The 16,604-nt window shown below is 36.7% G+C and overlaps 2 protein-coding genes across 2 annotated transcripts in view; both read right to left on the bottom strand.

Annotated features, from left to right (window-relative positions):
- Positions 1–1,256: 1,256 nt before the first annotated feature.
- LOC117293128 (THUMP domain-containing protein 1-like) lies at positions 1,257–5,118 on the bottom strand. The gene is made up of 4 exons (XM_033775346.1): positions 5,024–5,118; positions 4,244–4,506; positions 2,795–2,934; positions 1,257–2,026 (listed from the first exon to the last, which is right to left on the bottom strand). The coding sequence occupies exons 2-4, from the start codon at positions 4,488–4,490 to the stop codon at positions 1,478–1,480; spliced, it is 936 nt and encodes a 311-aa protein (XP_033631237.1). The 5' UTR covers positions 4,491–4,506; positions 5,024–5,118; the 3' UTR covers positions 1,257–1,477.
- An 846-nt stretch (positions 5,119–5,964) lies between these two features.
- Positions 5,965–16,604, bottom strand: part of LOC117293081 (stereocilin-like) — a 37,367-nt gene continuing 26,727 nt past the window's right edge. The window contains exons 21-28 of the mRNA XM_033775296.1: positions 15,429–15,621; positions 14,736–14,917; positions 12,912–13,067; positions 9,913–10,055; positions 8,950–9,089; positions 8,363–8,460; positions 7,384–7,579; positions 5,965–6,822 (exon numbers count right to left, since the gene is read on the bottom strand). Of these exons, the coding sequence (XP_033631187.1) occupies positions 6,722–6,822; positions 7,384–7,579; positions 8,363–8,460; positions 8,950–9,089; positions 9,913–10,055; positions 12,912–13,067; positions 14,736–14,917; positions 15,429–15,621 (1,209 nt within the window). The 3' untranslated portion in view covers positions 5,965–6,721. The remainder of the gene's footprint in view (positions 6,823–7,383; positions 7,580–8,362; positions 8,461–8,949; positions 9,090–9,912; positions 10,056–12,911; positions 13,068–14,735; positions 14,918–15,428; positions 15,622–16,604) is intronic.

The following is a 16,604-nucleotide window of genomic DNA, read 5'->3' as shown; positions in this document are numbered from 1 at the left end:
TGTGTTAAAAATAAATCCGTAATTCTTTTGACCCAGAGGTGCTCTGTCCAAGTTGTCAAACATAATAATAATGAAGTAAATTTAATCACAAACAATGGAACCCCCATGAGCGGGCTAAGCACGGGGCAATCATACTAATATTCTGGTAGCACCATGTAATGCTTTACAAGGTGCTGTGGTGCAATTTTGCTGCCGATCGGACCGGGAACACCCGGGGCGAAATCCTTCTCTTTTCGATAGGTACACTGGGTATCTTATATGCGTTACAAAACACATGGGACCAACGGCTTTACGTCCCATCCGACGGACGAAGCAATGGTTAAGTGACATCATAATTTTGTAAAGTTAAGAAAAAACTCCTTAACATCTTTTGACCCAGAGGTGCTCGGTCCAAATTATCAAACATAATGATAATGAAGTAAATTTAATCAAAAGCAATGGAACCCCCATGAGCGGGCTAAGCACGAGCTAATCATACTAATATTTTGTAACCGTTGGAACCTACTTTATATCTTTGCCTGGTCAAACATCATATAAAGGGGCATTACAGTATTACATTTAGTTTTAGCTTGCAAACGTAAAGTTAAAAAGCAACATAAAGACTAGGAAATAGAGTGCTCTCATAGTGGTGCACAAGGTTTGATACACATACATCTCAACGCGTGTTCAGGCTGTTAAGTCAATTTCTTAGTTTCTGTAAGTCAGTTTACCATTGTCATTGGCTCTACCGTCTGCATTTAAACGCATGTGCCAATAACACTGTTGTAGTAGTCTTGGTCCAAGACGTCACCGTCTCATACTCGTAAGGTAACATGATAACCAAACAGAAAGCGCACTTTTCCTTTTGAATTCATTTTGGTTGACGACTGACTGAAGCAACGCTGGAAACTGAACCAAGGATAAACAACACTTTTGTAGCAAATCCATTGCCTATTACTGCAGAAACAAAGTTTTGATGTTACTGTGACACAAATTAAAAATGAAAAAAAAAATCAGCCAAGAAGTTCGCTTGAATTTGGTTTATTACCGTTTGTGCAACACTTCGTTGGACAGGAGAAATCGAAGAACTCACAGGCTTATCAATAAACGATGCAAATCGATCTGCACTGGATAGGCAGAAGTGGAACTCCATCATAATCAGGGTCACAAAGGGTCAGTCATGTCTCATGGGACAACAACGATGACGCAACACAAATATAAAACACATTTAATAATAACATGTAGTTAATGGGTCTGTATGTTTAGTAATTATTCTGAAAAAGAAAGGCAATAAAAACTTATGTGGTAAGAAACATTGCAGCTTAATGCATTTTGAGAACCTTTTCACTTCAAAGTACAGTGGCTATAGAAAATGATAAAAACACTTTTTATTCCCAAAATTTGAACCCGAGTAGCATTACTGACAGTACACTTCTCAGCTTGTGTATTCCAATTGAGATTATTTCTTTCCACCTCTGGATGAGATTTTCATCCGTGGTTAACTTCCGCTCACATCCTTGACACTGTCCGTCTGTTGTACAGATTCATCAGCATTCAGAGTGTCCTGATCTGCTTCCTTCTTAGGTGAAGCTTTCTTAGCACTCCTGCCTGGTACAGCAGTCCCTCCATTACAGACGACCTCATGCAAGTTGTACCTCTTCAACTTATTGAAGTCCTTCACGACACTAAGGCAACAGACATTTCTAATGATCTCAACAATGACCGCCAGTTCCGGATCATCAAGATGAACTTTGTGCTCAATTTCTTTTCCCATAACGATACCAGCGATGAGTTTGATGACTTCATCTCTCTGAACAGCATTGTTGTTTCGGATTTTAATCTTAACGGCGAACGTCGTTGGTTCTACACCCTCGGCATGGAAGTAGGGATGGACAAATTCTGGGACGTGCTTTGAGATATCGTCTGTGGTGGCGCGGCAAGTTAAGTTTACTGGAAGCATGCGAATTATGTGAGTAGATTTGGATGTCTGGGTGGTGGCGATGTCTGTTAGCAAGTGGTGAACTAATTCTGTTGGATCGGGTAATGTCTGAAAACAAAATTACAAAGAATATAGATTATTATTATAACTTTTTGTATTATTCATTTTTTCAAAACATTCAAAACACAAACATACAACGTAAAAAAATGTCATACATCAAGAACAGTCAAGATCAAAAATAAATTGTATAACAAATACCAATCAAAATAAATAGATGCATACAGGTAGGTACAAATGAGATGGGGAAGAGATGGGGGATGAGGAATGTATAGAAGGGGGAAGATTGGGGAAGGTGGGAGGTTGGAGGGAGTTCAACAAGCAGAGTAAAGACAATCTAATCTAAGATGGCAAGGATGACCGAAATAAAAGTACTGTCATTCAAAAGCCTGTTCATCCAATCCTAGAAGGGTTTACATGTATATGAAATAATTGAAATATAAAATATCTGTATTTACAAAAATTCCTAAAAAGATTACAATACGCATTTTTAAATAAACACACAAGATCATACAAGATTGATTCAAACACAATTGAAAAATTCCTTTGGATGATTAGGAAGCACAATGAAAACAAAATATTTTTTTTTTAAACAGATGGAATTAACCATTGGTTAATTACATGATATACAAAGGCTAACAGGCTTGAGAAATGGTTGGCTTGAAAAAAAAAATCATTAGCTACCAATTAAGACACACCTTCAACATTGTCAATTCAAAAGAGTAACAACTAAATCACTCAAATTCCATTCACGTGAAGCAAAGGAGTTTGAAAGGTTCACTACAGGGCTGATCATTAATTATATACCACTCCACATACCTTGGTTCTCATGAAGACAACATTCTTGGCACCGCTATTGACTGCCTCAAATCTTGTTTGTTTCTGCGCACGTTTCTGCTTAATCTGGGCCACTTCTTTCTTCAGACTTGCCTCAATGTCGTCTGGATCAGAATTAGACTCTTAGAAGGGAAAATTTTAAAAAGAAAATCATTCAGAAAATTATCAACTTTACTTTTTAGAAATAACAAAAATAACCTTTCAAAACTCAACAATAACATAGTTATCTACATTGTCAATGTTCTACTCACAATAATAATTGCAAGTAAGTAAACCCACCATTAAGTTTTGGTAAAATATCTGTAGGCACCACATAGGCCTACATCACATACGCATGCCCTTAAAAACAATACAAATTTACAATTTCCACATATAGATACCCTAAGAACAAATTAAAACAAGATTTATATAGTGCCTTACATCTAAAACATAATTCCAAAAGCGGTATGGAATAAAATAGTAATGTAAAACAAGCAATATAAAACAAGAAGTACTTTGTTAAGCAAAGAAAAGCGACAACAGCACACCTTAAGTAAATAAACAAGCCACTGAATGAAGCTTAATATTTACAAGTAGGCCCTGTAACAGCAAATAATGCAAATGGGGGTCAGTTCACCAGGCCTGGGGTCCATTTCACCAAGACTAGTCCTAACTTAGGACTAGTCCTAGGAGATACTAAAAACGTTTGGCTAGTCCTTTAGTTAGGATGATGGGATGAGTTACTCGTCCTAACTTGAGATAGGGCTTGTCTTAACTCTTTGTGAAATCCACTCGTGTAATATACATAAGTTTCTATGTACTGTGTACACATTACGCATGATGGGCTGAATTGTGTTCAACACACAGGTACAAGAAAAAAACATCACAAATAAAAACTGCAAGAGAAATCATGAAAATTGAAAAGGGTAGAAGATTAAAACAGGATTAAAATATATATATAAATATACATCAATAATAAGTAGGGTACATGTGGATGGCCTTAGCATTTGATCCAAACCGGACCTTCTTCAGAGGCATAAACAAGTTCAAAAAATCAACAATATACAATTAGCAAGATAAAAACATAACACTAATACACAAATTATACAATCTAAAATATTCAATATAAACCAATGAAAATACAAGAAACAATGGAACCAACTAGTAAGTTCATTGACTGAGTAAATATACTACACAGAGAGGGAATGCAGCCGTTTTTGTATGGGTTTGTCTAGCATTTAAAACCAGAGCTAAGCAGTTTTTTTGGATAACTTTCCATATGGCGCCACCACTTTTTCACTCATTTTTACAAAAAGGGATATCTCATTGAGGTAAATCAGATACTATATTATTTCATATCGAATGAAAAAGTGGTGGCGCCATACGGAAACTTTTCAGTTTTTTTTTCTGCTGCAGAACAGTATGAAATTGGGCCAAGATCTCAATCCTCACCATTGTCTGAGCAGCCAACATTGCCAGCATCCATCTTCTCTGGGCCATACAGTTTGTCAGCGTACTCCCCTAGTAGGCAGTGTGCCTCTCTAATGCAGGGCTGCTCCCCACGGTTACATGTCAATATAAACCCCATCATGCCAACATCTATGAAGGTTTCTCGGCGACCTCGCTTATTGGCCGAACCTCCTCCTTGCACATAGAAGGCTTTGGATCTCTTCTTTCCTTTAGACTTCTGATCAGACATCTTGAACTACATGTAGCTTGATTCAATGAGAATGAAACGATCAGATTATAATTTACACATTATTATGTATATCATCACATTATGTCATGATGAGTGGACAGATTTGCCATTATGAGTGACCAGACATGCTGAGCCGAGTGACAGTGTAGGCCAGGTACTTCACGATCATGGAGAGGCAAGTTAGAGGGTGATTGTCTCCATGCCCTTTCAATCATTGCCTTGAAATGCTTATGAGCATGATGAGTCAGCAACTCGGTCCTACCATGGAGGAATAAATTATTCCTCCATGGTCCTACATGTATCTGTATGTATTGTAAGTCAACTCTATCAAAATCAAACTCGATCCGAAGTCAACTGAGTCCGACTGCAACTACATACATCATACAATTACAAGTAGCGTTTAGTTAGTTAATAAGTTCCATGACGTAGCTACGGTCATCATGCCGATAAGCCTAACCTAACCCGGGCGGCCTAACGCACGCGACTCAACGGCGGTTAACCTGAAACAAAAGTCTTTTTACATTTTTTCTTACCACTTCCTTTCGAATCCGAGCTCAACGAAACACGAAAACACATGTGTAAAAAAACAAATAGTAAGTTGGTCATATCCCTGGACTTCTAAAATGGTATTCCATGTTTAAAAGAGTCTGCACGAAAAAGAGCACAGACTAAATAAGTGACCTGCAATGTACCGCCCTCAAGTGATCGTAATAGACCTTTCTTTTGCAACGTCACAGCCCGAGTTTTTGCCAACCCAGATTGGAAAACTATGGAAAGCCGTAAGTGCAAATTAAGAAAAGATCGCTATTTTTTGTAACAATGTAACCAAATTTGTTGGTTTTGTTAAAAACAAAACAAATAATTGTGAGAGGTATTTTATTTAATTGAGAATTTGTAGAAAATGCTGAATTTGGTTAAAACATCTGTTTTTAAGATTGAGTGTTTTACTAACATTCGGCCGACCATGCCAACCAAGGCAGTTTGTTTATCAACAAAAGAAAGGTATATAACCGGGGTGGAGGGGCGGGGTTGTTTTGTGTGGGGGTGCGTCAAATCTTTTAAATTGTCACGGGAGGAGGGGGGGGGGGGGGTTCTGTAAAGTATTGACTATACTGAATTAATGATAGTTAAACATTATTGATTTATCATATGATAATTAATTACCCTTCATGTGTGTTTATCAAGGGGCAAAAGCTGTTTAGCAGAAAAAGATGCTTTGCTTTTGTGCTAAAGAGCAACAACTAATGAGTCAAGTGAAGGCACACTGATCGCAATGTACTTATTTTGCTAGATTTCCCCGTGCTTAGCAAAAAAACCCACCTTTTTCTAAAGACTATGCTACTTCAGAGCGAGCCGTTTCCAACAGCTCTCCATTGCTAGTTACCAATTAAGTTTTTATGCAATTTTTTGAGTAGTTACCAATATTTTCCAGTGCCTTGTATCCGTAAAAAGGGTTGATGACATTGGCACAAAGTTATTGATTAGATATGGACCTGTGATTTATTCAATCAATCAAAACCACTGTCCATTAAGTCAAAAAACAGTTCATACAAAACAAATCAAAATCTCGTTTAAAAGTTAAATACTTATAAATATTGTTTCAGTTTAGAACAGTAAAGCCTCAAATGAGTTATAAATAAAGTAAACTTTTTGAAATACTGCACTGAAATAAAATATTTCTTGGTACAAAAAGGTTCATCAAACACGAACTTTGGGACAAAACACTTTGAAACTTAGTAACAAAACATATGTAGGTTTTGTTTTCTCAATGTTCTTTAAATTTAAGCTGGAATTGGACGTCAGTTTCACCATGGTTTGACCCATTTCTTGGTAATTTTATCACAGATTCTGGGTTACGACACAAAATGGGCTCAATGGGCCCCTTGGACCAAGAGCAGGGTCAATTATGGCCCATGAGTGTTTTTAATGTTTCTTCAACAAAAGGTGGTATTTAAGAAAACATATAACAGTAAAAACGATGATAACTGAAACTTTATAATGTAAGGTTTCAAAAGTTAAATAAATAAGCTTAAAACGTCATCAACTTAGAAGGCAATTCATTGGCATACATATCAATAATGTTATGGATACTGGTCTTTAACAATAATTTACCAAAAGTATAAACTGCCTATAAATCCCATAAAATAAAACAATTTAATTTAAAGTTACCAATTTAAAACACCATTTCAATCATCGAAATGACCATAAAAATAAAACCAACATTTGAACAACTAATAACAGGGCAGAAATGAGAAGCAAAAGCGATAAAGAAGGTTGTACATAACAATGAATGCCGGCAACATTCCTGAATGGTAGATCGAAGCTCCTCCCCCTGAAAAATGAAAACACAAAAAACACACGTTACAGGCTACTACTAGTTACAGGCATGCAACTGCAACTCCACCAAAAAGAGGAAATTACAAAATTTCAATGATTTTGTTAAGTATTTCTCAATTTTGAAGGGTAAAACTGGGATTAAAAAAAGAGGAAACAAGCTGATCCGAGGATAGGTTGCATGCCTGTAGTTAGAGTGAATTACTAGTCTAATGCTTATCCCTGATTTTTGGAAAACTTGGGGAACAAAGTTGTTTAAGAAAAGTTGTTTGTGCTGCTGGGATCATCATTGAGATATCAAAATGGCATATTAAATCAGCATGTGACAATATAGGAAACAATTAATAATTATTATCCTGAGTCTCAATTAAAGGCACTGGACACTATTGGTAATTAGTATTTCCGATTAACCACCGAGAATTCACTGCATTTTGAGAAAAGCAAGTACAGTTCCTGCTTTTCTCAAATGTCCCTTTCTTAAAATGACCTGAACAACAGTAATGAACACCCCACTGGAAGGGCCACCTTAAACACCCCACTGCGTGTAAGGACCATTTACCTTTGAGAGTAGGAAGTACATGAACTTGCTGAGTGGTCTGCATCACAATATCCTCAGCTAGATTAACATCATCACCATACTCTGCTTGTAGTAAGGCATTACGCTGGTCTTGAGATAAAGCAGCTAGTTGCTCTGGGGTTATTGCTTCTGCTTGGAGTCTATCAAGTACAGTGAGCTGAGTGGGGTTCCATCCAGCCTGAATCAAACAGAGATTAATACCACTATTATCTTTAATAATAATAATAATAATAATAACAACAAATTCATAGCGCATTTCACAATAACCAGATTAATGCGCTTTACATTCGTGCCCTGGTCATAGGGCCAATAACATCCCTTTTAATGTTTCTCAGCTTTCATGGGAGTACCCTGGGCAACCATTTACATCGCTCGTTTTTTCATTCACAATATCAACCTACCCTCACAGCTTGCCCTGGGTGAAGAGAAGCAATTATAGTAAGAATCTTGCTCAACGACTCAAGTGTCACGGCCGTTTACAGACATACATCTTTTTAACCATTCCACAACTAACCAAGTTAGCAAACAAGAAGATGGTCAACCATTATGTTGGTTTTACTCTTTGCACTTTCCAAGCCTCTGACAAAAACATCCACAGGCTTATGGGTCAGTGAGTTTAAATCACATCCCCATTTAGTCTGTAGATTTTATTCCTGCAGAACTTGGTGAACTAGTTAATGATGCAATTAATGAAATAAAATCAGACTGACTTTGATTTCAAAACTTCCTCAAGCTGTGCAACAAAGATTATTAATTTACAAACCAAACTGTTAGGTAGAAATTGACAGTTTAAAACTTTTTTTTTTCAACTACACACCCAGACAGATGAAAATAAAATTGTTAAAATTGTTTGCTTGATTAAGTCTGCACTCCTTTAGCGAGGCAGGTCATATAATGTGAAGTTTCAAATCAACATAATAATTGGCTTGCTGAAGTCGATCAGTCTTGGTACAATACTTACAGCTAGAGTCTGTGGTTCTATGAGTGATATTGCATGGGGTTTAATGCCAGCTAAACTTGCATCAGACAAACTGCTCAGTTCCTGACTAGAGAAGCCAGCTGTAAACAAAGAAAAGAAGAAGATTACCACTTCGCCATGACGATATCACTATAACAATGGTCTTTATATCTACTCAGACAATTTGTGTAGAACACAATTTGGTTGTGCAAGATGATGGAATGTGTTAGTTCACAAAGTAAAACAAAAACCACAACATTTTGAAGTATAGCATGTTATATTTTAAAACATCTCTCCAACCATATTCATTTCATAACACTGCTTTTTATATCCCAAATCCAAGACAACGTGTCCCTATTAATTTTTTAACAAAGTGCAGTAGATTATAACATCCAAGGCCCAATGTCATAGAGCTGCTTAAGCAGAAAATATTGCTTAACACTTTCTGCTGAGCAAAGATACTAGTTACAGATTGTACATTTGACAGGGTACTTTGGCTGGTAACCTTATTATGGTAAGCATATTTTTGTTGTGCTTAGCTACTTGTTGAAATAGTGCTTGATGAGATAAAGAAAGCAGGTACCACCTACCAATGACTGATCCAACTTCAGAGTATACTTCAGGCATCCATGTTGTAATGCTACCGTATCCTTCTACTGCCTTAGCCAGAAGTATGGCCCACTGACTGGTATCACAGCTCTGTAGATCACCAATGGCATTAGCTGCTTCCCTGTTCACAAAAATGAAAAGAATGAAAGTGTATTGACTAGTTAAACCTAGCAAGAGTTTTAGAGGGGACTGTGAAAGGGTACACCATTTTCTAGGGCTGACACTTTTCGTCATTGAAACTGCAGTTTCTGTTTGTATTTTTTTCTAAATCAAACCCTAAGTGCTCGCTTTAATTTGTCATGTACTATTATTACAAGAAAATCTGACGCTGAGGTGAAAACCAATTCATTGTCTGCATAAAAAAATATTTTTTTAAACATTGGAATTACTATGTAAAAGATTCTAAAATATTTTAAACTCAAAAGCCAAATATAAATTCCAACTTGAACAACTTATAAAATACAAAATCTATATTATTATTTATTCGACCAATACAAGGTACAACAAACAAGTTACAATAGCACAAGACAGAACATTAACAGGAAGAAAAAAACAATTTTAAAAAATCAAGAAATAAGGAAAATAAATACAGAATTAAATAAAAGAATAAATAAGGTTAAATTAAATTAACTTAAATACATTATTAGAAAGTGGGATGATCTCTCTTAGTTTGGCCTCTGGAGTAACCAAGTTTACAAAAAACACTGTCACACCAGTGTACAAGATTTGGAATAGCAGGTGATCGATTTGACACTTTTGAGGCAAAACATCTTGAACAGCAGTTGTCCCAATCCCTATTGCTACTTACCAGCAACCTATAGGTTGAAATATTTCACAGTATGATTACTATCGGTAAATTATTTAAGATTACTGGCATGAACTTCATGAATTCTTGTGCATGTTTTTACAGTGACTGAGATCAGGGGTAATCAACACAAACTCACATGTATGCATCACTGGAGATTTCTTGCATCTGTTGTACAGTCAGACCACATAGGAAATTCCCCAGAGCTGTAAGATCAAGGGAGTCTAAACTAGCCATCGACGAACCACTCAACTCCAAGTATCTACCAACACCAGCACTTAACTGCACAAAATAACAAAGAAAAAGGAGTGATATTCATTGTAATTCACACAATACTACAAACGTGTTTCTTTTAAAGATGAGCAGAGTCCACTGCTCAAACATCCAAACTAAACAAACAATTTTTTTTTATGAGCCAACATTCCATGACAAAATATGTGCACATGACTGTAAGGTTTACCAGTGTGTACAAATTCACATATATTTAGTTTAAATAAAATAGTTTTTAATAAATAGTTTTTTTAAATATTTTTGTTAATAATAATAAAACAATATTAAATCAGACATTTTTAAAGCGCCTAATGCAAAAAGCCTCTAAGCGCATTAATAAATAGTTTTAAAAAAACACACTGAATCTACACGTGTTGCAAGAGCTTAAGAAAGGGTTTTTAACTTGAAAGTATGAGATCCTTTTATGTATAGCACCTCATGACTGCCAGAGACAATGGGGCAAATCCTCTTCTCTTAGCAATAAGTGTGACTGCGTTCTTTCACAGATTAACACCACATGGGACCCACCTATAGCCTTCTGTCCCATCCAAAGGAAAAAACAAAAACGGTTACCGGTAAGACTCTTTTAAATAAAGGCCTCGAACCCACACTCTGCTGATCAAAAATGCCAAAGCTTGAGTCCAGTGTACTAGACTGCTCAGCCACGACATGCCAGAAATGCAGCAAACCATTACCGTAATTTTTGGATTATAAACCGCGGTTTATATGTTGATTTTGACATTTTTTGAACCCCTGCGGTTTATTCTCCGGGCGGCTTGTAGGCCGACGTATAAATATTTAAGAGAAAAAACAGCATTTTTAAAAAGAAAGATCGTATGTAAAACATTCTAAATATTTTTTTTTTTTAAGAAACGAGAACAAAAACCTGCAAAACATGCCTGTGTGATGACAAAGTCCTGTTGAAAATCCCACCCCATTTGTATTCCGTGTTTCCTTTGTAAAACGTTAATCAACCGCCGTCGCCGTCCGCGCCCCCTCGCTCAGCGAAACTCAGACTAGACTGGTCCCCGTCTATTTATCCTAGCAATATATATATGCTGACGTCAGACATTCAGGCTGCACTCGTGTGAGAGCGAAATAGACTGGTCCCCTGTCTATTTATCTTACGATCTCTACATACTGACGTCAGACTTCCAGGCTACACTCGTGACAGCCAGCGGTTTCTTCAGCTCAACCACAACATCAGAATGGTGAATGAACGTACACAAAGAACTATGCAGCGCCTAGACCTTTTCGCAAATACCGGGGCGCGCGCGTAAAGCTTGGAATTAGGTGCATTGTGGTCTTGCTGGTATCCAAATTTGATCCATATATATCCCACAATGCACCTCATTCAACAGTCTGCGCTTGCGCATTGGTATTTGCGATAAGGTCTCTGGGATCAAACAAAACGTGTTCAAACCGCCCTCATTGTTGAGTCCATTAACCTTGAACATGTAGCGGCACTTGTGTAAACTCTCTGAAGGGCAGAGTTTCTTATTTATTACTGGTCTCACAATATTGGGCGTGATTTTAAATAAAGGGTTCTTTTAATGCTTAATCTTGTTGGGTTTTAAATAAAGGGTTTTTATTAATTGTAATGAATTGGGGATTTAAATGGATGCCAGAATAATCGGGCATGCTATACCGCTTATACTATTACTTTTAATATTTTTAGGTTCTCTCTTTTTGTTTTTTAATAAATGGCTTCGAACGGATTTGGTTTATTAATCAAAGGTATTTTTTTGTAACTTTATAATTTATCGGGATTCAACAGGGGTTGTGTTTATTAAATAAGGGGATTTTTCTTTGTTCAGGGGCCAGGTAATCCACTTTGTTTTTAATATTTTATTATTTCACTTTGCACGGTTATCTCTTTTTGGAAGTAGTGGTAGCTCTGAAAAGAACTGTTGGTTTTGTTGGATGTCTTGATCTATCTGGTTTCTTACAAATTGAAACCCTCGAAGTCGCTGTCTTCGCTGTCGCTGCAAAACAGAGCGGCTAGCTCCTCACGCAAAAAAGATTGCAAAAAGATTGCTATCCTATAATAGATCTTTTCAATTACGATCAATAGTGTAAACTTAAATACATTTCAACTTTAATTACGACGCAACTCGCGCATTGTGGCAACTATACAAGACTGACTGATGTGCCACCCGTCCGTCACTGCACATCGCCACAAAGAGGACCGCAAACAAGCACGGCCCCTTTGTGCGCATGCTGTGATTGACCGTTTGATGATTGGCCGGTGGTAGTTCCATTCATAAAATCTTGGCTAGACTTCGGACGGATCGGCTCCCTATTGTACAACACATAGCCTGAACGTCTGACCCACACTTCGCGGATTGTGGCCAAGTCTAATCAAACGTGAACAACTTTTGTCAACAGAGGGCGATGCGATGCAGGGCAAAGTTCAACTATTTCTAGGTGTGCGTTGTCGACCGATCTTTGATTCACGGAGATTTGTTGCCAAAGAAGTTCACAAAACATGGTCAACACAACCGATCATCAAAATATAAATTCAAATTCTGGAAAAGGGTTGTTGATGGAAACAAAGGATAATTCAGGACTGATAGTGTGAAATAAAAAAATCACCCGTAACGCGGCAGGTTTGTGTACTTCACTTCCGTGTTTTAGGTTAGTTTGTTTTCATGTTTTTTTTTTTTTTGGTCGCGGTTTATACTCCGCGCGGCATATACGCCGACATTAAATTTTTTTTTGTATATTTTGAGGAAGTGCGGTTTATACTCCGCGCGGTTTATAATCCGAAAATTACGGTACACATTATTTGTTTTAATGAACTTCAAGAGAGTAATCCAACAGAAAACTAAAAGAAACACTGTGAAGTACGACAGTGGTGCTTTTTACCTGCTCTGCTGTGTAGATGTTGTACTGAGCGATAGCATACACTGTATCTATCTCTGTCAGATTGAGTTGATTGATCTCAGATGCAGTAAATCCTGAAGCCAAATAACCAAGCTGAGAAACTTGGTCTGCAGCCATCAATGCTGCCTCACCCCAGGCCTAGATAAAGTAATTTCATCAAGTCATTATTAGTACAGTAGTAATAGAATGTACCTTTTAGAGGGTATGGCTGTTTTCACACTTAAATCACCATGATGACCAGTGAGCCAAGAAACCATGCAGTTTAAAGGCAGTGGACACTATTGGTATTTATTCAAAATAATTATTAGCATAAAACCTTACTTGGTAATGAGTAATAGGTAGAGGTTAATGGTATAAAACATTGTGAGAAACGGCACCCTCTGAAGTGCTACAGTTTTCGGGAAAGAAGAAATTTTCCACGAATTCGATTTTGAGACCTCAGATTTAGAGAACATGAGGTCTCGAAATCAAGCATCTAAATGCACACAGCTTCATGTGACAAAAGTGTTTTTTTCTTTCATTATTATCTCGCAAGTTCGATGACCGATTGAGCTCAAATTTCCACAGGTTTGTTATTTTATGCATATGGTGAGATACACCAACTGAGAGGACTAGTCTTTGACAATTACCAATAGTGTTTATTGTCTTTAACTAAACATGAATGCAGACCGGGCGAACGTCATAACATAAGCATATTTTGTTGTGCTTAGCTAATTCTTGTGCTAAACGCAACTCTATGAAATAGGGCCCTGGCTCAGGTGAATAAGCACACAACTCTCCTTGTTTCTAGCATAAGAACAAACACATGATTGCATTTGTGCAAAAATGCTAAGCTGTTTCGTCAAAAAAATATATTAAAAAATACGAACATAGTTTTGATTAAATTTTGATCCCTAATTTGATTAAAAGAGCCTTGAGCTATAGATTAGTGTCATACCTCTGTAATCTATAGCTCAAGGCTCTTTTGTCTGACCACTTGTACAGCAATAACTCAATTAACTATGTACAACAAAGTAAGTGATGTGTTTATTATATAATGGATAATCTCATTGAGATGAGGGTGAGCATGCTCCATGAGTGATGTCCTAAAGGTCCCAAAGTTTTATTGGTTTATTCCTGACAACCAGTGATGTACTTTGGGAGGGGGGCATATAAGAACAATTGTAACTTTCATCACAGAGGTAGAAATATTTTGTCATATTTTTTTCCACTACAAAATATCCAGGACTGAACAACAATGGGAGATGGAGACCCTTTTTAATTCTAAAATGAAAATTATGACTTTTCTTGTAGGCATCACTATCTGAGTTTATTATAACCCACAATTTCAGTTACTGTTCCTCTTTACAAGTCCAAGTTATATGAACATTTTTGACTGTATACGTTCGATAAATATTTAATTTTGGGTGAAATTTATTTTTGTTTTACTATAGTTTGATTTGAGCATGCAACCAGTGCTCTACTTAACAGCTAATCTCTCTCATACAAACATTGGTTTAATGTCTATGATTATGAATTGCACAAATCAAGAAAGTGATTCAGTAACTCGACTACAATACTTATTCCAAACAATGCGAAGTCAGCGGTTAGCTTGGGGGATTCGAACCCACAGCCTTGTAATTGCACATCCTTCATTGCATGGTGAGGTAACACCATGTGTGTATCTACTTGCCAGGTAGAATTTGTTCTTTAGAGAAAGACATTTACAAGAACAAACTCTACCTGGCAAGTAGATGCACACATGGTGTTCACGCAAACCAAATTATTTATTATCATTGATAGTGATAAATACAAACTGATACATACACTTTTGGCTTTCTCAATGACAGCCATGAGTTGAGCTTGTGAGAATCCAGATACTTCCCCAAGTGCATATCCACAGCTATCAAATGTGTTAACTGTCATAGCTTGGAGTTCCTCCACAGTCCACGCTACGTTCCCCTCACCCAACGACTCTATCTCATTACAGGTTGGTGAATAAGTTGGATCTAAGATAAGATAAGATAAGAACTTTATTGATCCCACACTGAAGAATTTAAAAACTGGCCGTGATTCAAACAATTCAGACAAAAACAGTAAACTTTTTAACAATATTAAACATACAGTTGTATTAAACTGATACAAGCAAATGATGATTATCAATAAGTATAAACATGTATTTCAGGTAGGATTAAAATTAGTATAATAATTATTTACAGACAAGGTTAAATATTCACCAATTTTCATAAAACTGAGGACTCAGAAGAGCATAAGTACTTTAAATCGTTGTAAAAATTAATCCCATTTGGGACAAAAGAGTTACTGTAGATCTAGATTTAAAAAAACTACAAGTCTAGTTATAAAATGTATTGTACAAGCTTTACTTATATCAGGCATGGGATGGTTTACTTTTGTAGATAATTTGTCTAGTGTGTTATATCATCATTTTATAGTGAGAGAGGATTTTGCTATTTTCCAAGTCAAAGCAATATTTGTTTTACAGACAAAATCTCCTCTTACTTCTTTTTCTTCTCTTGGCAACAGCAGCAGCAGCAACAAATGCGTCTTTGGCTTTGATTGCCACGGCAACAAAACCCTCCTCCCTGCGGCTGATGTCCTCGGACCGCAGGTCTACGTCACAATATTGCTGCCACCTTTCTTTGTACTCAGCAAAACGAAGCATCACGTCTTCTGCTACAAGGGAGAATTCCGACTGTAAAAAAAAAGAAATTTAGAGAAAACATCGTGCAAATCAAGATGGACAAATTCTTATTCTTCGGACATGAATAAAAGACAACAGGCATGATATTTGGTCCTTGGAAAAAAGAAGTAATATCTTCTCAGAAAATATTCTGGAGTAGGAGGACTGACCTCCATGTATACATGGTGTAGGCTCTAACAGACATTTCAGGCTATTTAATCACAATTTTCCACATTTTTCAAAGTGCACAAAAATTTGAGAAAACAGACTAAAATAGAAAGAACAACGTGCCTGGCTCAAGTTATTTTCAGCTTAAACTGTTCTGCCATCTTGTCGCTTTTATTTTGAATTCGTTGTGCCATCTATTATGTTCATCTTTCCTTTTGTCTGTTTGTCTGTCTGTCTGGTTGTCTTGTTTTCTAATCTGTCTTGCTGATTTTACAAGCTCATGCTTACCAAAACGGCCCTGTACTCAATTTATTTGTTTCTTTTTACTGTTACTTAAAGATATGTTTTGCTTTACTCCGTAATACTTGCAACTGTTGTTATTCTTTTATGAGAGTATGGAAATAAATGTATTCTTGAATTGAATCTTGAATTGAAGTGGACTGTACACAAAGGCAACAATTTGTAACAAATTGCTTTTTGCAGAGCTATTCTCTTTGACATGATTAAACACTAGTGAGTGTTACCGGCAGCGATTTACAATAATTGCTTTTGCTGAGCCATACCCTTCGGATGTATTGGAAAAACACAAGTTGAATACGGTAAGGACTAAGATGTTTTATTCAAATCCACATGCCCAAACCTGTCACTATTTTGACATGTTAAGAAGCTGTCCGCCTTACTGTTCCATACATGTCTACAATGTCCCATCACTACCTTGCATAGATGCTAATCCACATCGTTGTAAAACAAAAATTGTGACAGTGAGTCACCTTAGATTTAACATGAAGGTCGAAATTTACATTTACGGTGGTATTAAACAACACAGA

The sequence above is a fragment of the Asterias rubens genome, chromosome 7 (assembly GCF_902459465.1).
Source record: "Asterias rubens chromosome 7, eAstRub1.3, whole genome shotgun sequence".
In the NCBI taxonomy this organism is placed as follows: domain Eukaryota; kingdom Metazoa; phylum Echinodermata; class Asteroidea; order Forcipulatida; family Asteriidae; genus Asterias; species Asterias rubens.
Note: the sequence above shows the minus strand (reverse complement) of the source record. Positions and strands in the feature narration are given on the sequence as shown.